General features: G+C 47.3%; 1 protein-coding gene across 4 annotated transcripts in view; it reads left to right on the plus strand.

Annotated features, from left to right (window-relative positions):
* PAMR1 (peptidase domain containing associated with muscle regeneration 1) overlaps positions 1-6,592 on the plus strand; it is a 164,481-nt gene extending 157,889 nt beyond the window's left edge. For all 4 annotated transcript variants that reach the window (XM_079930687.1, XM_079930689.1, XM_079930688.1 and 1 more), the window contains 3 exons: positions 2,584-2,816; positions 3,780-4,072; positions 5,543-6,592. In XM_079930687.1, the coding sequence (XP_079786813.1) occupies positions 2,584-2,816; positions 3,780-4,072; positions 5,543-6,079 (1,063 nt within the window). In that variant the 3' untranslated portion in view covers positions 6,080-6,592. The remainder of the gene's footprint in view (positions 1-2,583; positions 2,817-3,779; positions 4,073-5,542) is intronic.
* The last annotated feature ends 18,536 nt before the right edge of the window (positions 6,593-25,128 follow it).

The following is a 25,128-nucleotide window of genomic DNA, read 5'->3' on the forward strand; positions in this document are numbered from 1 at the left end:
GACCATCCTTTTAAAAATAGCAACCCCGGGCTTCTCTGGTGGCGCAGTGGTTGAGAGTCCGCCTGTCGATGCAGGGGACACGGGTTCGTGCCCTGGTCAGGGAGGATCCCACATGCCGCGGAGCGGCTGGGCCCGTGAGCCATGGCCGCTGAGCCTGCACGTCTGGAGCCTGTGCTCCGCAACGGGAGAGGCCACAACAGTGAGAGGCCCGTGTACCGCCAAAAAAAATAATAATAAATAAAAATAGCAACCCCACCTCCACCCTGACCGCTGAGCTGACTTCTTTAGCCAGCGCTCTCTGACCTTTACAGAGCTCTCCAGTTTTCACCTTGGCATCCATCTCCACCTGTTGTCCTACTGACATTTTGTTCATTTATTTGTTCAATTTCTGTCTCCCTGTACCCCACCAAAAAAATGTGAAAGTTATAAGTGCAGGAACATTCTCTGTTTGGTTCACTGAACTTCTAGTTCCTAGAAGGGTGCCTGCCACATGGTGGACACCTTCAAAATATTGAATGAATGAGTGAATGAATGAATGGATTGGATCAGTTGGTTCAAGACCTGCTGTCATCTCTCTTTAGCACTGGGTATTCTTGGGCAAATTCCTAAGCTTACTGAGCCTTTAGTTCCTCTTTTGAAAAGTAAGGGTGATCACAATAACATTTGTCTCTGGGGACTGTTAAGGATTAAATGCAAGGCAAATAGCTAGCATTTACTGGGTGTTTGCTCTGTGCCCGTTACAATTCTGAGTTCTTTACATATATTAGCTCATTTAATCTTCACTACAACCTCTGAGGTAAGTATTATTATTACCATTTCATTTTAGATTTTATTACTTTTTATTACAGATGGGGAAACTGAGGCTCTGAGAGGGTGAGGAACTTGCCCAAGGTCACATTGCTAGAGGAAGGAGCAACCCAGGATGTAAATCCAAGGTCTTCAGGGGCTGCTCCCTGATGCATGAAGCTTGAACTAAGCCTTATATAAAGGCCTTAAAAACACCTTGCACCTATGAACACCTGTAAGCAGTATCTATTGCTTTTAGAAATGGTAACAATGAATCCCAGTGACTGGAGCTGACCCCAAACAAGCGATCTGAAATATTCAAAGTTCAGGATATTCCTTCATCTCTCACTCTGCCTCTGGCTCTCTCATTCCATTTCCTTTTCGGGCAAGGCATTTCCTCGGGGACAGTGGCAGTGGAATCCAGTATTTCTACCCACCCTCCTTTCTGACCTTTGTGATTTACCTGGGGCTGGACTCTCCAGTAAGTATTCTTCCCAAGGAGACATCTTGGAGAGGAGGCCCAGAGCTGTTAAAAGAGACCACCACTGGGCTTTGCATTTTGTAAAGCGGTTGTAATGGGGGCTTAGGTGACAAGGTGCCAGGTGTCTCATGTAGATGAGAAAGCAAGCCTAAAACTTGGTTGTAAATTTCTTTCTGGAAGATACGCTGCTGAGTGGGGATATGATGGTCTCCAGCAGCCAGGCTCACCCAGGAACCCCCAAAGGCAGCGCAAAACCTTCAATGGCCAAAAGCTGTGTTTGTTTGCAAGTCCAGAAGCTCCCTGAACTGCAGACCTGGTTCTAAACTTGAGCTAAAGATTTGTTGGATGAAATCAATGTGGATGGAATGTTTGCTCCGAGCACAGCACGGTACAGACACGTGAAACAGATTTCTTACGATGGATTGGCATGGCAGGGAAACCAGGGTGGGAACCATGACTGCCCTGTGTTGCCTGGGGTACTGTCTTAGCTTCCTGTGTGCCCTTCAGCACTCCTACCTACCTCTCTGGGCTTCCTTCCTCCATTCATTAAATGGGATGAAAACACTGATTCCTAAAGGAACTCTAACTTGTCACTTAATAGTCATTATGCACTGATATAAAATGAGCACAAGTTGTGTAGTGTGCATAGCTCTCTCCCAAGAATCCCAGAGTGGTCTCTGGGTGCTTCAACTTCGGGGCTCATTTAAAAGACCTTTTCACATTCGCACACAACGCTCCTTATTTCTCCCAATCAATGTGCTCTGAGAGAAGGTTTTATTCTCTGAGGTGGACTAATTACATCTGCTAATTGCTAAATCAATTCCTAATACTGCCCCATTATGACAATGGTTAGAGAAAAGCAGCCGCTTGGATTTCTCCCCTTGAAATTAACTTCCTTTTTTGTTTAATTTCACTATTAATTTTTGTGTGTGTGCATGTCTAGCATAGCTTTGGATAGCAGCTATTATGTCAGATATTATGCTCTTTGGTTAAAATTCAGGGCAGCTGGAGGCATGCCAGAAATGGAAATGGAGGAATAAATTGAAGGTTGAAGTGTGCAAAAAAATCTGCTCAGTGGTAGAAGAGGCATTCATGTGTGTGTGTGTGTGTGTGTGTGTGTGTGTGTGTGTGTGAGAGAGAGAGAGAGAGAGAGAGAGAGAGAGAGAGAGAGGTGTGAGGGGAGAAAGGGAGAGAGACACACAGAGGATGAGATAGCTGTTTTCCCTTCCTCTGTAAGGAATGGGCTTGGATACTAAAAGAGCCACAATGACTGTCTCTGGCCCTCCTCTCTCTCCGGGCCGCGTGCTCCGATGTAGGGAGACGCCATTACACCAGCTATACTCATCAGCCTTCAGCAAGCAGAAGCTGCAGGACTCCTCTACCAAGAAGCCAGCCCTTCCCTTTGGAGACCTGCCCCCTGGGTACCAATACCTGCACACCCAGATCCAGTATGAGTGCATCTCACCCTTCTACCGCCGCCTGGGCAGCAGCCGGAGGACATGTCTGAGGACTGGGAAGTGGAGTGGGCGTGCCCCGTCCTGCATCCCTAGTGAGTCAATGCCTGTCCTTGGTCTAGAGCAGCTTAGATCTCCCATTGCTGCCTATGAAAAGCCACTGACCCTACTGAAGACTTTTTTGGGAAAAACTCCTTGTCCAGAAGAATGGCCCTCTAACACTTTCCCTAGCTTGGTGAAGTCTGAAATTCCACAGTTAGTGCTTCCTTCCTTTGGCTTAAACTTATTCCCCAGGAGAAATGAACTCGTTAAATCTTAGACGAAGTTTTTGGGAAGGGGGGCATACTTTTTGTGGATAATTCTTTCATATTTACTTGGAGAAAAGGGACAGAGCAGTTATTAAACACCAAGTGGGGAGGGGGCTAAAGGTGCTAGAGGGCTTCTGGTGATATCTCCTTGGCTACCCTGTCTAACCCAGTTTTCGTTCTCATCACCCAATGGTATTAATTAGGTTATTGTTATTAATTAGATTATGAGGTATTGATTACTCACAAGGTTATAATGATGATGACTGCAGTAATACATGGAAGTGTCTGGAATAGGGTCTTGCACATACTAAGCTACCCCCATCCTCTTTGTCAAAGAAGAAGAATATGGCTTAGTTCGAGGTGGTCATCTTTATAGCAATAGTCATGATATTTGAATTTAGCTGTTTATATACATCATCTCATCCACTCTCCTCAAGAACCCTAGGAGACAGTTGTGATTACTGTATCCATTTTGCAGGCAGGAAGACTGAGACTGTAAGAGATTAGGCAACTTGCCCAGTAAGTGGCTGGGATGGTAAGCCTCCAGTCGTAATCCTAGACTTTATAGTCAACCATGTCAAGGTGGTTGATTAATGTTTAAAGGGAAAAGAAAAACGGGTTAGATGCTCTGTGGTCTTGACATTCATAGGGTCCACCTTTCCAGATTTGTGCTCTGTTGGGTGACTGACACATTCCCCTTTGGATGGGAAGGTCTGAGTTTACATTACTGAGCTGGTGCTTTCTCCATAGTCTGTGGGAAAACTGAGAACGTCACTGCTCCGAAGACCCAGAGGACACGCTGGCCGTGGCAGGCTGCCATCTACAGGAGGGCCGGTGGGGTGCACGGGAGCAGCCCGCACAAGGACACGTGGTTCCTCGTCTGCAGCGGTGCCCTGGTCAATGAGCGCACCGTGGTGGTGGCTGCCCACTGCGTCACCGACCTGGGGAGGGTCACCGTGATCAAGACAGCAGACCTCAAAGTCGTCCTGGGGAAATTCTACAGGGATGATGACCGGGAAGAGAAAAGCATCCAGAGCTTGCGGGTGAGAGAGGGCTGCAGCCTGGAAACCGGGTCTCTGGCTCAGCAACTCCCAGTACTGGGCGAGCAGTGACTGTGTCGGTCCTTTGGCATCCAGCCCAGAGCCTGGAAATATTAGGCACATAGTAGGTGGCTAATATATATTGACAGATACTAGAAAGGGGCATCTAGAAAGACTATGGAGTCTTTCCCCCCTAAAATTGTTTTAAAAATAAGATAGTAGGGCTTCCCTGGTGGCGCAGTGGTTGAGAGTCCGCCTGTCGATGCAGGGGACACGGGTTCGTGCCCTGGTCCGGGAAGATCCCACATGCCGCGGAGCGGCTGGGCCCGTGAGCCATGGCCGCTGAGCCTGTGCGTCCGGAGCCTGTGCTCCGCAACGGGAGAGGCCACAACGGTGAGAGGCCCGCGTATCGCAAAAAAAAAAAAAAAAAAGATAGTAACAAATATCTTCTATCATTGGGGTCATCGAAATGTAACCACCTCTTACGTTTAAGACACTGTGCTAGGTAGGCTTTGAGGAAAAATAGAGACTCCTAATAAATTTGTAAGATTCTTCTCTTTCCCTGCCTGCCTCCCTCCCTCTCTTCCATCCACCCACTCACCCATCCAGCTCATCCATCTGTCCATCCATCCTTCCATCCATCCATCCATCCATCCATCCATCCATTGTTGAGTTCCCACAGCATGCCATTTGCTGGGAATATATACAGAACGGAATAAGGCATGGTTTTTGCCCTGAAGAATCCACAGGCTAGGGGAAGAGACAGACCAGTATATCGTGACTAGTCCAACACAACAGAATCCCTGAGTAGATGAGCCCAAATGTAGTTGAAGGAATAGAACACATCCATGAGAATGTTACGGCATATCACAGATGTAAGCTCCTGGAGGCCCCCGTCAAAGAAGATGATCAGCAAGGATGGGGACAATCAGGGGAGACTTTGTGGAAAAGTCTGTGGACCACCCTGGGTGTAGCTCTATCTTACTGGCTTGAGGGTAAATGCAGTGTTTACAGTGGACCAGATGTTGCAAACTGGTAGCCTGTAGGGGTTTGTGTTTTGATAGTGCTAACATATATTTTTTTAATCAGTTATTTGCCAACATTTAAAAACCAGGAGGTTTCAGCCAGAGATCTGGAGTCTATTCTCTGGCAAAATGAGCACTTCTGCATGGCAGTGGTCAGCTGGAGCGAAGTGGCAGCTGCCCCCTCTGCATGGGGCATGCACTCCCGTTCTCTGAAACCTCACCTGTCCACTCAACTTATTTAAAACAACCTGCCAGCCAGGCGGGCGTTTCAGTTTGCAACCCTGGGAATAGAGCAGTTGCTTTCTATGATCCCTTGAGAAAAGTTTCTCTGTATAATTGTAGCTGTCTCTTAGACATTTTCTCCCAATCATTTAGCCCCGGGGCTTGCCTGTTCCTGTCACTATGGAGTTGGTCGCTCACAATTGCTGTCCATTCCTTACCTTGGTAGATTTCTGCAATCATCCTGCATCCCAACTACGACCCCATCCTGCTGGATGCGGACATCGCCGTCCTGAAGCTCCTGGACAAGGCTCGCATCAGCACCCGTGTCCAGCCCATCTGCCTGGCGGCCCCTCGGGACCTCAGCACCTCCCTCCAGGAGTCCCGCATCACCGTGGCGGGCTGGAATGTCCTGGCAGATGCGAGGAGCCCCGGCTTCAAGAATGACACGCTGCGCTCGGGGGTAGTCAGTGTGGCGGACTCGCTGCTGTGTGAGGAGCAGCACGAAGAGCACGGCATCCCGGTGAGCATCACAGACAACATGTTCTGTGCCGGCTGGGACCGCGCTGCGCCTTCTGACATCTGCACAGCAGAGACGGGCGGCATCGCAGCCGCGTTCTTCCCGGGGCGGGCGTCCCCTGAGCCCCGCTGGCATCTGGTGGGGCTGGTCAGCTGGAGCTATGACAAGACATGCAGCCACAGCCTCTACACAGCCTTCACCAAAGTGCTGCCCTTTAAAGACTGGATCGAGAGAAACATGAAATGAGCCTCAGGCCCGTCGAGAAGCACTTCCGTGCATCCTTCCGTATGTGTGTTGCCCAAGGCATCGTGGACCTGAAATGTGAATCTGCCCATGAATTTGGCTGTGCCAGGGCTTCTGATGTCAAAACCAGTGGAGGGCGAGTCGAGCTTACTTTCTGGTAGGCCACTGCCTCCCTGACTGCTGGGACCCTTTGGAAGATACCAGGGCTGCTTGCAAGAACTCAGTTTCTTCAAAATAGACTACATGAATAGCAAAGCAATCCTCCCCATTCAACCGGCCCCAGTGGCCTTCCCCACCTGCCCTTCAGTGGTGCGAATGCCCTGGTCAGCTGTGGTCGAGAGAGGTCTCCTCCAAGGCTCCAGCCAGACAGAGTTCCAGAGAGCCGCCTGCAGGACAGTCCCGGACAGCGGAGCCTGGCTGCGGCACTGGTGTCCGTGCACACTGCCACGTCACGGGGTGGTCCTTTTCCTTCCCAATCCCCTGTACACACTTTAATAAAACAAGGGTTGGCTTCTGACCCACGGAACGAATGTGCCATGGCTCTGATTCCTGCATGCAGCCTCTTTGAGCTACGTGTGTTGGGACCAATGGCTGGGTGGCAGCCCTTTAAGAGAGATCCTAGATTATCACTCCCAAATAATGCCTAGAGCAAAGCCGATGCCATCTTTTCAATACCAGTGCTTGCAACTTGCTGGGCCTTCAGGTGGGGGAGAGGGAGGTTGGGCACCATCAGATAAGGCACAAACAGAGGAAAATACCAGGGATTTGAGGATTTCTAGTGTCCCCTCTTGTTCTTATGCTCTAGATCAAGCACAAAACCCTGCTTTGAATCTCTAGACATCTTGAGGACCTATTTTCGTAGCATCTGAACTGGAATCACCTATATACTCACACTCGATTGAGATATGCCAAGAAACTGCAGCTTCATTCTTCTCTATAACTTATATGGTTTTCCTTTCAAGCCCCACCCCTGACTCCCACTGGATAGTGGAGGAAAAAAAAATGAATTGAATCCAATCCAATCCCTGAAATGATCTTTTCAGGAACTTCTCTGTTTTGGGTGACTCACTCTTTTATCCTTTCTCCCCTACCCTCCCCAGTTTCCTCCTTTCCAAGATGTCCCATGGAGGCTTACGTGGCTTCTAGCCCCGGGACACACACAGTAGGACTCCTGAGTTCCTGCTGGCTCTTGGGTGTGTGTGGTGGGACTTTCTCATTCCTGGGCGTTTTGCCTGCACTGGGTGCTCGTGTCTGTAACTACTGCAACTGGTGCTGTGTGCTCTGTTTCCCTGGGGCCGGCGGTCCTTCCCGCTGACTTAGCTGCTCGTCAGGTCTCGCTGGCACTGATACTCCTGAGATCCGGGGGGACTCCGACTTGACACTGGTTTGGGTTCCTCAGCCTCCTGGCCACAGTGACAGCCTTCTCTGGTGGCTACCCAGCCTGGCTTTCAGTAACCTCCTCTTCCTCCCCTGGGGGCTTGTGGGAACTTCTTGGTCTTTTCCTCACCTCCTGAGGCCTGAGAGTCAAGGGTTGGTACATTCACCTCCTACAGACCCCAGCAGAAACATTACTCTTTCCTCCACTTATCAGAGAAAACTTTGACCCCAAGCACTTTAGCCCCAAGGCGGGAGGTCACGTCTGTCTTCCAACCTGCCTCCTCAATTCTGTGTCTTTACATAATACCCTGAGCCAGAAGGGAATTTCTGGTGCTTTCTCTTTTGGTCAGGCTTTCTTGGGGCTTTCTGTAGCTCACGTCGTCCTCCTTTCACCCATCCGCTGCATCCTCATGGCTTAATCTCAGGGCAACGTATTACTTATCAACTTCTGAGTAACAAACATCCAACACGTAATGGTTAAGCTGGAGTATTGGATTTGACCGATATATATCAGGCTGCTCAAAGGGTTTTTTTTTCTTGTTTTTAAGCCTAGAAAGTTTGGATCTCAAGAGGTGTAATGGAAGTCAGATCAAAAAGATCTAAATTCAAATTCCTGTCTTTCAACTTCTTTTAAGTGACCTCGGGCAAGTCACCTAACCCCTCCACCTCAGTTTGTCATTTGTTAGGTTGGCATGCTAAACTCTGTCTTTTGTGGTAGCTGTGATGATGAAATGAGCTACTGTGTAAAGCAATGAACATAGTACCTGGCATGCAGTTTGGTGCCTATAATAACTGGCAGGGGCAGGGCTGTCCAGTGGGGCACAGCTCCATGAAGCCTCCACGTCTGCCACGTCTCACCTGGCTGTCCATGCTCATACTTCCCATTCTTTAACTTGTCCTGACCCCTCACCTGGACCATCACGTTCCCTATTTTCTTGACACTCTCTTTACTATCTAGCATCATTTTCCATCTTTGCCTCACCACTCAGATTTGGTTCACATTGATGTCATCTCAGCTATGACTTTGTTCCCTTTAGAAGCTGAATCTGGCCCCCAGTCCTGGTGACACCACCTGGGGCTGCTTAGTTAATAGCCTCATGGCCACTTGCCACTGGCCCTAGATCTTTCTACCCCAGCACTGCTCTCACAGGCTGCAAGCACTCAACCAGACTAAACTAAGACTCCAGGTCAGGACGAGAGAGTCAGACACGAGCCTGTCCCTTGGCCATACCCGGCACTGGAGGAATCTCACCCGTCTCCCTTCATCACATGGCCCTTTTGTCTTAGGATAGAACTCCAACGATGAGGGATCTCTTCTTAGCTGGAAATCTGGGGTGTATATCAGTCAGGGTTTTTTCAGACATTCAGAACTTTTAAGGGTCATCTAGAATAAGGGGTTACGATGGCCACATACAATTGTGGGCACTCGTGGCAAAGTCTTTTACAGGCTATTGCCTTTGCATCTGATGTTGGATCTGGGTTCAACCGGCCAGCCGTTGGGAAGGAAAGCTGGGTGTGAAATTGGCAGAGCAAAGACAAACTGGAACCCACGAGGACAAATGGAAACCTATGTTTGTCTCTTGCTGTCCCCAACCTCGATGATTTGAGTGACCTGCGCACACACACACCTGGTCCAGGACACTCGGAGAAGCCGGAAGAGGATTTCCAGCAGGTACGGGAGGAGCTGTGGGCCTGGGTGATGTCCCGCGCCAGCAAAAGGTGAACGAGCGTATCAGTGACGTTGTGTATGAGCTGCCACAGTGCCCGATGCTCTTCACCAATTTCCAGAGCACGGAGACAACTGCTGCTTCACTCTCCTTTTCAAATGTCATGTAAGTTTCTCTTGTGCCCGCTCTCACCTGGAGCCATACAGGGAAGGGACCTCTGCAAACATAGTTCCAGCCTCTGAGTTGACTCGGAACAAAAGTCATCACAACTCATCGAAGATTAATGCATGAAATATTAATGTGGTTGTCAACGGGGGACACCTCTGTGGAGAGCTGGGGAAGGCTCCTGATTCATCCAGAATGGTTTGGCTCTAGTTTCTTTTGTAGTGGTTTTTTGTTTTGTTTTATGCACATGAAGCCCCTGACACCTGACATTCTATCGGGGAGGCCTTGGTGCCTAGGAGCTGGCCTGGCACTCACGGCAAAGCTGTGGTGTTCTCCTGTTGAAGATCAATCATTTCACAGGATGCCAGTATCAGTCACGATCATTCTGTGACTCTGACGGATCAAGACAGAAACGAGACTGCTTTAGAACTTGTCTATGAAGAGACAAAAGCAAGGTTGTTATTCAAACCAAAAAATACCAACTATCCCCCTCTCCTGGTTAAGAGGAGTGACTGCGACTTCTCTACCAATGACAGTGTTAGCCTCTATCTTCCTTCCTTCTAGATAAGATTTATAAAGACAGCCAATTATAGAATTGTCCCCACTTAACTGTTAGCATGCGATCCAGAACAAAACCCCACTTCCTCGGAACCCTCCCCCAAATCACCTAATAGAAGCCCAAATCCTATAAGAAGTTCATTCTAATCCTCCCTTGATGAAATACCCCCCATTTCCCCATGATGTGCCTTCTCTTTCACTTCAAGGAGCAATAAATTCAACTTGTTCAACTATAGGTGTATTTCTGGTGGTCTTTGGCTGTAAGGCATTGAAAAATATATAGACACACACATACACATATAGGTATACAAGTAAGAACCTTGCCTAAGTCATACAGATTTTACTTAAATTTCCATACTCTATGTTAACATTTATATGATGCATAAAATTTAAGTAAACTCAGTATGATGTAAGCCAGATTCTTGCTTTCCTTAGGCGTGTCCAGGTTTACATATCAAGTGGACTTTCAAGAATTACTGAGTAGTCAACCCATATTGCTTTCTCTTACATAAACTCCAACAGGAATCGAGAGCAAGGGGCACTCCAAATAGGCCAGTGTTTTCAGTTAGCTTGTCACTCACAGGGTAGTTAGAACTTCAGTTGAGTCTCTGGAGTGGTGGATGGGAAGGAAGTAGAATATTGTAAATACAGGAAGAGCTTGGAAAGCACATAAGATTAAACATGGAGGGGAACTGGCTTAAAGAAGGGCCAATTCTTTCCCAACATGAATCCTTTATTGCAATGACAGGCCAGGTTGGCCAGCCAACGTGAAGCCAGCCAGGGTGAGGCCAATTGGTGGTGGATCTCAAATGCTAGGATCAATAATTTGGCTTCTCATTGCCTATTTGCAAACATCAAGCTCATGTTGATGTCTCCAGGAGCGTGAAAGGATAGAAGTGGAATTCTAGAAAGGCCTATCAGGCTGGCTGTGCTAGACAGAGACAGTGGTTAGAAGACCCAGCTTGATCTCAACTCCCAGCCCTGTCACTTACATGCTGTGACCTTGAGCATGACATTCAATCCCTATCCCACAGTTGTTCCATCTGCAAATGGGAGCGAAATGAAATGAGGAGTCGGTGAGTTAATGTGCATGTGAGTGAAGTATGTAGAACAGCATCTGACCCACTGCACTCTATAAATATTGGCCACTGTTATGATGGTTGTTGTTTCCTTGCTGTTCTTGAAGGAGGGGGAGAATGGAGATGGAGAAGCCAGCTATAAGAGACATTACGAGGGGTGGAGAGAGGAAGAGAGGATTTAGAATGCTGTTGCGGTCCACGCATGTGGAAATACGTTTGGCAATCTGTGGGGTGAGCTTGACAACAGGGAAGGGTGGGCAGAAATAAATGGGCGCCACAGGTTAGAAGAACCAAGAGAGTTGAGAGCAAAACGCAGTGAGACTGTGTCAGTGGAAGTAGTCTGGATAAATTTCTAAGAAAAAGTACCAGAGCTTGCAGTCAGTTTTTACGCATTTCCCCATCTGCACGTATGTATGTGTACGTGTTTGCTGGGGAGTGTTTATTTTTTTGGGGGGGGGCGGTGTACAGGCTGGACTTTTTAAAAGGGATCAGGTGCCGCTGGACTAGTAGGAAATCTGCAGCCATCTTATCAACTCCTTCTCAGCATGCAACCTGTTGTTCTTTGGAGTTATGGGTATGAGGTTTGAATATGAATCTTTACAGTCCTTTGGGACATAAGAATTTTCATGCTTTCAAATTCATCACCTACTCAGAACTTAATGGGCCTTCCACAGTTACCACCTACATCCGAATATTAGTCGATAAAATCTCTTCCATCCTGAATTCAATCAAGGATTGTGAGTTCATTGATTTTCTGCCTGTCATTTATCCATCAACGAAAATTGAGTGTTAAGGACTGAAATACTAAAGGTGGACACCAAATACTTGGTGCTTGCCCTCAGTCATAGAATCCCAGAAATACATGAATAATCAGAAATCATGGTGACTACTAGGAAGGAACATACGGCATCTTGTAAAACTGTATAACAAGGGTAACCGATTTAATCTGGGTGGGGCGGGATAAAAGGTTGGCCTTCCTGAGGAAGTGATGGCTGAGCTGGGAAGGAGGTGACTAACGAATGGAGGGTGGGGAGTGGGGAAGAGCATTCCAAGCAGGGATGAGCATGTGCAAAGACGTTGAGAGGAGGGCTCTTGGCATATTTGAAGAACTAGAGAACCAATAAGGCTCTCTAAAAGCGTGGGAAAGTGTGAGGAGGGGAGCGGTGTGATGGGAGGCTGGAGATGGAGTTCTGGTGTATATGGCCACCTGGGCAGCTGGGAGAATTAGGTGAGAAGGCACTGCTAGGACCACACTATATATGTCAAACCCCATGAACTCCTAGAAATGTGCACTAGGAACTATTAGTGAGGCCATCAACTCATCAACTATAGCCTTTGGCTTTGACTTTGGAGTTTTCTGTTGTCCTTCTAACCTGGACATGAATGAAGACCTTGAGTCTCATGGCAATAACAATAACCTGCATATGGTTGTAACAGAGAAATATCTTAAATGAGTATGAGATAAGCTAAAAGAAGAAGGCTGACAGTCAATGCAAGAGGCAAAGAAGTGAGACACTTACAGCTACCCTCCTGCCTTATTTTTTCTCCATCTTTAGTATCCTGTGAAAATTTTGAGTGAAATACTTTTTGGATCCCTAGGGCTTGGGGAAGTTTATCTTTTTAGGGCTGTTGGAAAGACAAGAGCGTTTTGGAGTGGTTTGGTAGCAATTTGTGGTCTCTTTTTGCTTTTCTTGGCAGTAGGACCTGCTTTCCCTGGCAGGGCTCTGCCCGGATGTGCTGTTGAGGCCCAGCATTTTAAGAAGAACGTCTCAATGGCTGAGGTTTTTAAGGCTCACTTCACGTTTGTATTCCAATTCACCGAGTGTTTATCCAGAAGCTTGTGGACCAGACACGACGGAGAGCTTTGTCAACAAAGAAAAAAAAAAAAGCAGATAAAATTAGGGAATAGCTTTCTCGGGTGAAGAATAATTTTAGAGATTGAATTCTCAGAGGAAAAAAAAAAAAACAGTGTTATATTCCTGAACTTATGGTTTCTAGGAAAAGATAACTCCAAACAAAAGAGAAAGAAAGAACGTTATTAATCCTTATTTAGAAAGGGAACAGGGTGTTACAAATAAAACAGTATCCAGGTGCTAATAAATGAAACCTCCAAGTGAATTAGGACCCTTCTAATTTACTGTTTTTACCCAAAGACATAATTCAGCCTTTGATTTAAAAAGAATATATATCTGAATCTAGAATTTCAACTTAGAAGTAAATTACCTGGTAGCTATCTTTCTCTTTCTCTTAATAAGGAAAATAACTTCATAAGAAAAATACTTTTGGGATTTGATAACAAAGTCTCTCTCAGAATTATTAAGTGATTTCATAAAAGAAATGAATACAGATATTAGAACCAGAATCACAACACTGGATCTTCTGAGGTCACGAGAGCCTAGCTTGGGTCCTTGATTTGGTCCTTTAGCCAAATCATTCAGCATTTAACCACAGTGAGGTGTCATCAAGCAACGAAATCTCCCACAAAGATAAAAAAATTCTCTCCATCCTTTTGACCATCATAAAGATCTCACTACTGAACACTGTCCCAGCAGAACAAAGGGAAAGGAAAGATGCATAACTGGCATTCTTTGCCACGATTAGAAGGAACTGGGGGTAGAAATGGAAAGACCAGCAATCACTCTCAAAAAGTATTTATGCTTTATACGGAATCGAGCTACTAAAAAAGAGACAGTCACTCTAATTCAAAATTGTATGGTTTTTATGCTGGGCATAAAGAATTTGCACCAACCCTGACATTTACCCTCAAGCCATCTCCTAGAAGAAGATGCTGACATCTAGGAATGATAAACCAGGAACTCACGATTCACCTTTTTCCTTTGTGTCCTTTCCTCTTTCATCTTTGCGAAGTAAATGGAATGAATTCACACTCCTTCCATTAGAATTCATCAGGCAATAAGTGTAGCTAACAAATGTTTTAGTCTTCCTGAGCCTTCTACTTAATGGTGGAAACCATCTACTAGGTGGCTTCTGCCTGAAGAATGGATTATATTTCGACCAAGTTCTCAGTCTGAACTGAGATTTCTCTGAAGCGACATCTCTTTTCTCATCAGCATAGAGAGTCAGGTAAAAATAGAACTCCCTTACTTCTCTTCTGCTAATGTGTGTTAACAAGAAAAGAGTGAATGAACTCAACTTGTATCTTACTGCTCCAAACACCCCTGAGAGGGATGATTCTCTTTATTTTCTATTCAGTGACCACACTGGACAGATAGAGCTACAGGCAGGCTCATCTGTAGCTGTACTGTGTTGTTGGATCCGAAGTGTTACCACTATTATCACTTCTGAGTGATGACAGCATGGCAGCCAGGAGGCTGACATAATAAAGATGACAATAGCTATCGCTGTGTGCCAGGAACTGTGCTAGTGCTTTATGTGACATCACCTCCTTTAGTTCTCCTCTGAGCCCAGTGGATGGGGTCATTGCTAGTCCCATCAATACCCAGAAGGTTAAGTGACTTACATTCATTCAAAACGAAAAGAGGGAAAGATAGATTCCCTTTGAAACTCACTGCTCCAAATGTGGTTGAGATGAATGGTTCCCAGGCCAGTCTAATTCTGAAGGCCATGTTATAACTTCTACAAAGACCACCTTTGCATTCTTTTTTTCTTTTTAATTAACATCTTTATTGGAGTATAATTGCTTTACAATGGTGTGTTAGTTGCTGCTGTATAACAAAGTGAATCAGCTATATGTGTACATATATCCCCATATCTCCTCCCTCTTGCGTCTCCCTCCCACCCTCCCTATCCCACCCCTCTAGGTGGTCACAAAGCACCAAGCTGATCTCCCTGTGCTATGTGGCTGCTTCCCACCAGCTATCTATTTTACATTTGGTAGTGTGTATATGTCCATGCCACTCTCTCACTTCGTCCCAGTTTACCCTTCCCCCTCCCCGTGTCCTCAAGTCCATTCTCTATGTCTGCATCTCTATTCCTGTCCTGCCCCTAGCTTCTTCAGAACCTTTTTTTTTTAGATTCCAGATATATGTGTTAGCATACAGTATTTGTTTTTCTCTTTCTGACTTCACTCTGTATGACAGACTCTAGGTCCATTTACCTCACTACAAATAACTCAATTCTTTTTATGACTGAGTAATATTCCATTGTATATATGTGCCACATCTTCTTTATCCATTCATCTGTGGATGGACACTTAGGTTGCTTCCATGCCCTGGCTATTGTAAATAGAGCTGCAGTGAACATTGTGGTACATGACTCTTTCTGAATTATGGTTTTCTCAGGGTATATGCCCAGTAGTGGGATTGCTGGGTCATATAATAGTTCTATTTTTAGTTTTTTAAGGAACCTCCATACTGTTCTCCATAGTGGCTGTATCAATTTACATTCCCACCAACAGTGCAAGAGGGTTCCCTTTTCTCCACACCCTCTCCAGCATTTATTGTTTCTAGATTTTTTGATGAAGGCCATTCTGACCGGTGTGAGGTGATACTTCATTGTAGTTTTGATTTGCATTTCTCTAATGATTAGTGATGTTGAGCATCCTTTCATGTGTTTGTTCGCCATCTGTATGTCCTCTTTGGAGAAATGTCTTATTTAGGTCTTCTTCCCATTCTTGGATTGGGTTGTTTGTTTTTTTGATATTGAGCTGCATGAGCTGCTTGTATATTTTGGAGATTAATCCTTTGTCAGTTGCTTCACTTGCAAGTATCCTTTTCTCCCATCCTGAGGGTTGGGAGGGTTTCTCCCATCCTGAGGGTTGTCTTTTCGTCTTCTTTATGGTTTCCTTTGCTGTGCAAAAGCTTTTAAGTTTAATTAGGTCCCATTTGTTTATTTTTGTTTTTATTTCCATTTCTCTAGGAGGTGGATCAAAAAGGATCTTGCTGTGATTTATGTCATAGAGTGTTCTGCCTATGTTTTCCTCTAAGAGTTTGATAGTGTCTGGCCTTACATTTAGGTCTTTAGTCCATTTTGAGTTTATTTTTATGTATGGTGTTAGGGAGTGTTCTAAAAATATGGAACGCTTCACGAATTTGCGTGTCATCCTTGCGCAGGGGCCATGCTAACCTTCCCTGTATCGTTCCAATTTTAGTACATGTGCTGCCGAGGCAAGCACACACCTTTGTACTCTTAATACAATGATCTGGGGCTGCTGCTGTGAAGATTCTCCTCCCGCCAGTTATCACCCTAAACTCCCTTCTTTTTCTAAAACCTTTTCATTTTCAATTTAGTTTCTCCAACGTCTCTCTCAGATGCTCTTGGCTTCAGGGCCGGTGCTGTGAGAGAATATTCTTTCCTCTAAAATAGAACACTGTACGAGGATTTCCATTCATGGTTTTCATTCATACTAAAAATAGCTCAGAGTTTTGAAAAATTAGCATACTCATGTTAATTGTCTTGATGAAAGGGCCTCCAGCATCCTCTCCATTTTATTTATTTCTTAAAAACCTTAAGGTGTTTATTTTATAGTCTTAATGATCAAGCCGAAGTTTCAAAAGACAGATCCAGACATGCTGCTCTTTCTCTGGGTCACTTGCTCCTGATAAACTTTGGACATTGAGACATTTCTCCTCTGTTGTCATCAGTAAGGGGAATGGGCTTATTTAACAGCCTTTTATGGGAAAACAGTGTAGGGCTTTTTTTCTCTTTCTATATTAGGAGTCCTCCCACCCCCCAATCGGAGACGCGATAACCAATCTCAAGCAATCTGAAGGAAAAGCAAGACGGGGAATGAATTCCTTAGAAGAGCAAATAAGAGGAGGGGACGCTTTTATCCCTTCTTTGGTTCAACTAAGCTCCTATTACGATTGGAGAAGAGCACTGAGAATTATAGGATTTAGGACTGGAACCTTTGAGGCCATCTGGTGATTTCTTCCATGGTATAAATATACCGTCTTCTAATCTGTAGCAAATGGTCTGGCTGAGTCCTCTCTGCTAGAAGATCCTCCGTGGTGGAGAGGACCCTGCATGGGGGCAACCTGTTCCGGTAATGATGACATTATTATTGCTATGGGTTGCATAGCAGAGAGGTTAAAAGCAAGGTTCTGCAGGAAGGCTGCCTGATCTCCAACACCAGTTTTGCCCCAGCTTCATTTGTTGGTCCTGCAGATTCCTTCTCCGACTGTCTCCATCCTGCTCTGTTCCTCGGGAGGTTGAACTACAAGGTCTGCATATGAGTTGTGCCAATGTGCTCTCTTGCCCTCTGCTTCCAGCTTTGGCCAACAGGCAGCCCCGCAGGGGAGAGAACAGGAGGGAAGTAGGGGTCAAGTTATTTACTCCCAGGCCCCCTTCCAGCAGGCCGCTATGGCAACAACATCTCAGTTAATGTCAGCTGGAACTGAGCACTCCCTCTGGGTTCAGGTTAGGGTGGGTAATGGTGCCCCACTGTTACAGTCTGTGGGCTCTGCACTATCCCTTAGAGTTTCCCTACATCCTTCCCATACCCTTCTAAATAGTCTCTTTGTTAAACTTTGCACAACGTACTTAATTTGAACATGCCATCTTTTTCTAGCTGGGACCTTGACTGACACAACCACTCAGTAACTGTGTAATGCTGGGCAAATTCTGTAACCTCTCTTGGACTCAGTTTTCTCCTCTGTAAAATGGGGGTAATAATAATAATATACACTGTAGAAGGTCATCTTAAGAATCAAATGAGATAATATATATATTAAGATACTTTGAACACACAGTTAGGACGCAGCAAACGCTAGGGTAATACTCCAACATAGTCTCTAACTGGGACCATGAAGTCCCAGCCTAAACACTACCTTAATTCAACCGTGGTAAGTCACTTCTCACAGCTCAGGTTAAGCCTTAAGTCAACCATCAATAAGGCAGAAAAGAAAAAAATCCTTCAGAGTAAAAACTAACTTTGAAAAAAAAAAAAAGAAAACTAACTTTGAACATCCCTTACGTCACCTATCAGAGGACAGTACAGTCAAGTTTTTGGTATTCAGTCCTGCATTGTAGTTTTTATTCCTGCTAAGTCTGAGAACCTGTGGGCAAGACTTAAGAAAGGTAAATCAGCATGCAAATGTGAGAGCATCCCACCCCTTCTGCTTTTGCCATAACCATGGAATCCCTAGAGGAGACTGAGAGATGCTAGAAAATTCGAAAGTGTTCTTACTGGTTTGTAGGGTTGACCTCGTTCTGTTCTCATATCAGGGCTTTATCGACTTAATGTTGGCTGGGAGATTTGTATAGTTTGTTGTGAAGATAGAAAGGAGTTAATGGGGTTACACTTTAGGTGGCTTGAGGGGAGGCTAGATTTTCACATGGGCTCAGTGGGAAATTAAACGGGGTGTGTGCTGCTGTTCCCACAAGTCCAGGATGACCCTTTCTTGAGCACTTAAGGTGCCAGGCTCAGAGCTAAGCACTTCCTACATGTTAGTTATCCCATTTTAACCTCACGGCAACCACGAGGTGGTATTATTATGTTCTCTGGTTTTGAGATGAGGAAGCTGAACACCTCAAGTGCCCAGCCTAAGAATACAGTCTAATTGACGCCAGGGGCAGAATTTGATGCGTGTCTGCCTGACCCAGAGCTGAGTTTGGACCTGGCACCGAGGCAGTGTGGGAGTGTGGCTCACCCTCAGTGTTCGTATATGTGCAAACCGAGAAGAAAACTCCATGTTTTATAGCTTTTCATGTTAGTTGTCCACAATAGCACACACGTGTTTGCCTGGATAGATTTTTAAATGCCCTGTATTTGGCGAGAGGAGGGTCAGCCTGGTATCTTCCTATTGTCTTTGCAAAGGCTAAACACACCAATCTGCTTCAAGTACTCCCCAGGGCCATGTTTCTGGACCCCTTTCCATCTTTTTGAATCATCTCTAGTCCAGTGGTTCCCGATGCTGCTGCATAGTAGGGGAGATTTCACCTGGGGAAGTTAAAAAAAAAACAAACCCTGAGTCAGGGCCCTTCTCCAAATCTCTGGAAGGGGCCCTAGCATTATTGTTTCTAAAAAGCTCCCTCAGTACATTTTAATGGGCAGTCCATATTGAAAAGCACTCCTCCAATTTGCTTAAAAAATGAAGAATTAGTGGGAATGTTGGCAGGGCCCTCTGGAGCAAGGAAAAAGAATCAGTTCCTTCTAGTTAATGATTATTATCCAGAATTAGCTGTGGCAAATTCCACATGATTTAATAGGCCTCATCTCCAAGGGCAGCTGAATGAAAATGTCTCTCAAGTATAAGATGGGTGTCAAGGTTCCCAAACATAGTCGTTTGCAGGAAAGGTGGCAAAGTGGAGCCGCTTCTGTCTAATCTGGCCATGCTTGTTGGTTCACTGAATTCTCCCAGGTCCTGAACACTGAAAATATAATTAAGACTGTTTTTCAATTGGATGGTTTAAAAAGTGAAATCAGCTCCATTTCCTTTTCTCTGGTCTTCTACTTAACTCTGTTTCTGTACCATCAGGTGTGTTGCCCTTGGCAGTGAGGGCTAAGGAAGGTGCGGCTCCGCCCTCCCCACCTGTGTGCGGATACCGAGGAATCCTGATGGAGGTCTTCCTTTGTGCTCATTGTAAAGGGGGTTGAGGTCGTGCTGCTGGGATCATTAATGTCTAGAGAGATGCCCATGGCTTTGTTTTCCAGCTGCCACCTCGGCAGAAAGGGCAGCAAAATCCCTAAATTATAAAGAGAAAATGAGACTGTACATATTCTGCACTTGACAACTTCACATACAAAGTCACACACCCACTCTTGACAGGACTAGAGAGAAGGCAGTACCAAGCATCACACGAAGGTTCAGGAAGGTAGTTTTTCATCTACAAATTATTATAAATCACAACTAAACTTTAAAAAAGAAAATGCACAATTAGAGGTGATATGAAGGGTCCTAGGATAGATATGATATAGGTCTGGTTAATCTAATAGGGCACACAGGAAAGAGAGAGAGAGAAGGAGGGAAGGGGAGAGATGGAGGAAGATGTTTGGATTCAGATTTTGGGAAGGGAGGTGAAAGGAGGAGGTGAGCAGAAACGTTTTAAAACCTTCTATTTAGTTCTTTTCTCTTTTTCTTGTTATTTCTCTAATCTGCCTATTCACCCTTGGATATTGTGCTCAAGAAACTATCCTCCAAGGAACCTCAGATTAAACTGAACAATTTTTGAGGGTTTACTGGGCGCCAGACTCTAGTTAAGAGCTTTGCGTATCTTTTACATTTCATTTCGATTTCTTAGCTATGCGAGTATGGGAATGGTACTCCCGTTTTGCAGATGGGATGAAGAGCAGTTGAGGACTTTCCTCACAGATTATTCCACTGGAAGGTGAACTCAAGCTCTCAGATACCAGCGTCGGGCATTTAACCACGAAGCGTCCCCGCTGAGTCTCCAGCTCCCCTGGCACGGTCCCCGGGATGAACTCCGCGAGTTTCCACGTGGCCCGCTTCATTCGATCTTCGGAAAGGGGTCAGCACAGCCACGGGGCTGGAGAGCTCCTCTCCCGGGGAATAAGACTAGACAGGCGGCGACTGAGGACACTACGGGCGTCCCAGACCCCCTCCCGGAGGAGCCTGGAAAATTCCAAGGGGCAGGCTTGCACCGCAGATATCTCTCGGGCGCGTTGACACTTTGCAAATCTCTCTCTCAAGAGAGCCTGTTTAATTCTCACCGCGGCCCTGCAAAGGGAGTTATTTTGGCCCCATTTTCCAGAAGAGGAAATTGAGGCCTGCCCTCCCGGGGTGGGTGTCTGTAGGTGTCTGCCTCTTCCTAGAGATAATAAAATCTGCACGGATTTTGTCTTTATTATGCAAAGCCGGCGTGGAGGCTCGGACCCTCCCTTGACAGAGCCCATCTGTCTCTGCGCGCCGCCCCCGGGGCACAGAAGCCTAAGGCAAGCGGAGCAGAGTGGGTGAAAACGCGTCCCCACCACTTGCCTCGCCGTCTCATCGCGCCTTCCCCTACAGCGCCCCGGAGGCCGACCTCCTTTGGCTTAAAAAAAAAAACCCCAAAAAGCTACATCCTCCCCAGCACCCGCCCGCCGCCCCAGGGAGTTGCATTAATATTAATCCCGATGCATAATTGAAGGCCGGAGATTTACTCGGGCCGTAGCGGGGGAGGGCGCGCAACTGGGCTGTATTTCGGCCGCGCCACTCGTGTTTTGGCCGCTTGGGTTCCGCGGGGCCTGGTACCCAGGACGTGGGGGGGTGGGGGGGGGTGTGCCGTCTGTGAGGATGAGCTTGGGAGTGAAGTGAGCCGGAGCGAGTGTGCCAAGGAGTGAGGCGGGGTGCTGGGGGCTGCTCCAGGGAGGCGGGGATGGAGGGGCATCCCAGGTCTCCGCGACGTGGCTTGTGCTTCGCCCAGCGCGGGGTGACCCCGGGCCACGCGGGCTTGAGGGGAAACAATAGAGACTCCTTAGATCCTGGGCTCCTGCCACGGACGGCCCAGGCCTTCCCGGGAGACCAGCGGGGCTTCTTTGCTTGTTTGGCTAATTTATGGCGAGAGGCTGGGGGTAGGGATGGCAGAGGAGGGACGGCGTCTGGAGACGGGGGGCGAGGGGGCGGCAGTTAAAGGAGTCTCCTGAGGCGGCGGCGCTGGTGATGTCAGCTCTCGACGAAAATAGAGAGGGATCGCCTGCAAATCCCCCGCTCCGGCGGGGCTAAACCTTGCAATCCCTCCCCGACCGGCGCGGAGCCAGGGCGCAGCGGCCTCCACCGCCTCCCCCGGCGCGCACACACACCCACACACCCGCGCACGCACGCACACACTCCCCTGCACACCCACGGCACACGCACTCGCCGCCCTCCCCTGTCACCGTCCTCCGAGCCCGCGCTCCGCCACTCGCCCCGCGGCGAGCCCCACAGCAAATACAGGTGGCAGCGGCGGCACGTCGTCCCTGCGCGCACTCCCGCAGCCCGGGGGACGGCGCTCTCTCGAGGAAGCCACCCTCCGAGGTCACCGCAACGCCCCCCGAGCGCCCAGCCAAGCCCTAGCGAGGCCGGCGGAGGGAGCGCGGTGCCGAGCGGAGACGAGGCTTAGCTCCGGCTGGAGCCTCTTGCGCCCGCTGAGGCGCTAAAGGGCTTACCCAGGAGGGGGGTGGAAGGGCGGGGAGAGGCTCCCCCTTAAATACCGCGCTCGGCCACACTCGCGCGCTCACCCCGGCACCCGCTCACTTCTCGCCCGTCGCTGCCGGATTGTGCCGAAGAGGAGGGGGCGTTCCCCAGGCCATGGCATCCACAGAAGGGTGAGGGGCTTTTTCTCTGTACCCGCAGCGAAGCGGGGGGCGCGCGCGGTGTGGTGTCCGCCTATCCGGGATGGGAACAGAGAGACGCCGGCGCCGGGCCTCGGAGACGGTGGCAGAGCGATGGCCTGGCTGGGGGTGGGACGGTGGGATGGTGGTGGTGGGGGGAATTGATTTTCTTTCGAGAAGCTTGCTGCTTAACCCTTTGAAGATGCGAGAGACGGAGAATTGCTTTATTTTAATTAAAAAGGTTCGGTGGAGGTGTGAAAAAGAGTGACGAAAAATCCTGTTGAGGTTACTTTTGAGATTTGAAAACAATAAGGGATTGGGCACAGTAAGAGCGGCAGACATTGCTGAGGGAAGCAGCACTTGGAGCGCGGCGCCGGTTGTATGGTGGGGACCGGCCGGGAATGAATGAGCTGGGACCCAGGCCGGGGCGGGGCGAAGACCAGCGCGCGCCGTCTTGAATGTCAGATTTGCAGAGTCGCGGAGTAGATACCCGGCCTGCTCCGATCTCTTCTTGTCCCTGGATGGCGGAATCTCCCTGGCCAGTGTTAAGGAAAAGTGGAAAAGATTTGGGTGCTTCCCGAGAAGAGGCAGGAACATCAGTGGCTTTGGGCAGGGACAGGAGTCCCCAAACTCCAGCGGAGCGTTGACCTCCCCCCCCCCCCCACATTCTGCCCGCTGTCTTGGAGTTGTCTCCTGCCTCCCGAGGCTGCAGTTGGATGGAGAATGATCCCAGTGATAAATAAAGGGAGTGTCTTTAGCAAGAGGGAGATGGGGCTGCAAGAATCCCTTGAACACTCGTACCTCAAAAGAAGTGTCCAGAACAACGTCCCTGGACCAGTATCTCCCAGGAAACTTTCCCGGCTCGGTAGAGTCTGAGTAGGAATGAAAGACTGGTTGGGGAGCTCAGCCCTTTGGCTAATTCACAAAAGTGCACTAGATACTTGCAAGAGACCATTGGATCCATGTTAAGTGGAAAGCAAATATCAGAGGCTCCTCTGAGCACAGGTGGAAGGTCCTTGGTGCTGGAGCTTCCCAGGGCTTCTGCCTAATAAATTTTACCAACTCTGCAGGCTTGTTTTGGGGGAATAGGTCTCTAAGTAGGAGTATAGAGCGGCTCCAAAGTTAGATCTCTAGACTTCAACCTCGAGCGAAGGGCAAATATTTCTAAAACTGTCTCTCTGTGTCCAAGAGAAGGAACTCATCCCTTTTCTGGCCCCTGGAGTCCTTCCAAAGAGGGGCTAGCACCTTGTGGTTGCATGAGATTTCTCCTCTTTTTGTCCTAATGTTTCAGCAGTGTGGACCTTTTTGATTATTAGTTCTCCAAAGAGATGCTCCAGGAAGATGCTTGTGTACAAGGAGGGCGGTACATTGTGCTAACACAGATCTCTAGAATTAAATATTCAGAGCTCATATGTCTCAACCCCAGTGTCTTTGCCTGTTTAATGAAATAGTCTTTCATATTATAAAAGATATAAAGGCATTTCTGGCTGCCTTAAGGTCCCTTCTAGATGTGTCCCTGCTTGTAAAGGCTAGGTTGAAAACATCTGTGAAAGAGATTGATGATGGCAGTCTTTCAAATCCTGCATCCTTATTTCGATGGCCAGATAGTAAAGGGAGAGGTTAAGACAACAACAAAAATCCCCAAATTAAGTGTGTTTATCTCACCTGTGTCCTAAATGAGACCTGCCCAATGATGACTCTATATTTGATTTAAATATAGAGCAGAAGTGATTCACATTCGATTAATTAATGTTGTATTATACACTCTGCATAGTCAGGAAAAGATTGGTCAAAGGAATTTGCATTTAGGAGAGGAAAGAATTGAGAACATTTGAAAGGCTGGGAAACAAATACAGAAAGAGCATGACACATTGTCACTTCAGAGCAGTTACTGATGAGCAGGTGACATTCTCAGAAGCCCTGGTCTTTCCTTTTTTCTTCTCTTCCTTTCTTCCATCTTTTCTTCCAGGTGCATTTACTCAGTACTTGTTGGGTAGACCTCACATGCTAGGCACTCTAGGGGGCTACAAAGACACAAGAGTTTGATTAGTAAATTGTTCACATGGTTTAGTGAGATTCTCTCGCCTCTTCTGATGTCTTTGGTTAATGTGCCTGACAGAGGGATGTTCGCTAAGAATCCTCAAGCTGGTTGCCTTTGTTAGCCTGTGTCTTCTAACAACGGTGAAACGTTTCCTTGAGACATGCATTGCTGAGAAGGAAGCAAAAATAACTATTTAGAGTCTTATGCTTTCAATGTATGTATTTTCCAATTTTTTTTTTTTTTTTTTTTTGTGGTACGCGGGCCTCTCACCGCTGTGGCCTCTCCCGCTGTGGGGCACAGGCTCCGGACACGCAGGCTCAGCGGCCATGGCTCACGGGCCCAGCCGCTCCGCGGCATGTGGGATCTTCCCGGACCGGGGCACGAACCCGTGTCCCCTGCATCGGCAGGCGGACTCTCAACCACTGCGCCACCAGGGAAGCCCCAACGTATGTATTTTCAGTTCAACTCTGTTTGATCCAGAACGTTTGGGGAATGGAAGAGTGTGGCAAACTGGCCATTCTGGTCACCATTTATTTGGTGATGTAGTTACAGTCAACGGCATATGCTGATTACCAATTTTGAAAGAATTATTAGAAGCAATAGTGACATCTTATGTTTGTTTAGCACTTCACTTTCAAAGCTCATTTGTGTACATCGTCACATTTGATTCTTCCAGTAACTGTGAAGTAGGCGGTCCAATGAGGATGGATTTTAAGAATAAACTGATATAGAATGTAATGTCATCTTTCCCAAAAGATTCCAGGACTTGGCCGAACTTTGGAGTTATCGTCTGGAAATGTCAATTATCCTGGAAGAGTGTGCTAGGCGTGTCTGGAGCAGGAGATTACCAGCCTTCTCTCAAAACTTCGGCATACACTGTGCAAATTGCCTTGTGGAATATTCTTATTATCAGCCTGTGCACTTGGTCATTGCCTTTGCAAAGCATGCTCGAACACGGTCTGGTTATTTGAGGTTTCTGATGACTTGGAATCGGG

The sequence above is a fragment of the Stenella coeruleoalba genome, assembly GCF_951394435.1.
Source record: "Stenella coeruleoalba genome assembly, chromosome: 8".
Classification (NCBI taxonomy): domain Eukaryota; kingdom Metazoa; phylum Chordata; class Mammalia; order Artiodactyla; family Delphinidae; genus Stenella; species Stenella coeruleoalba.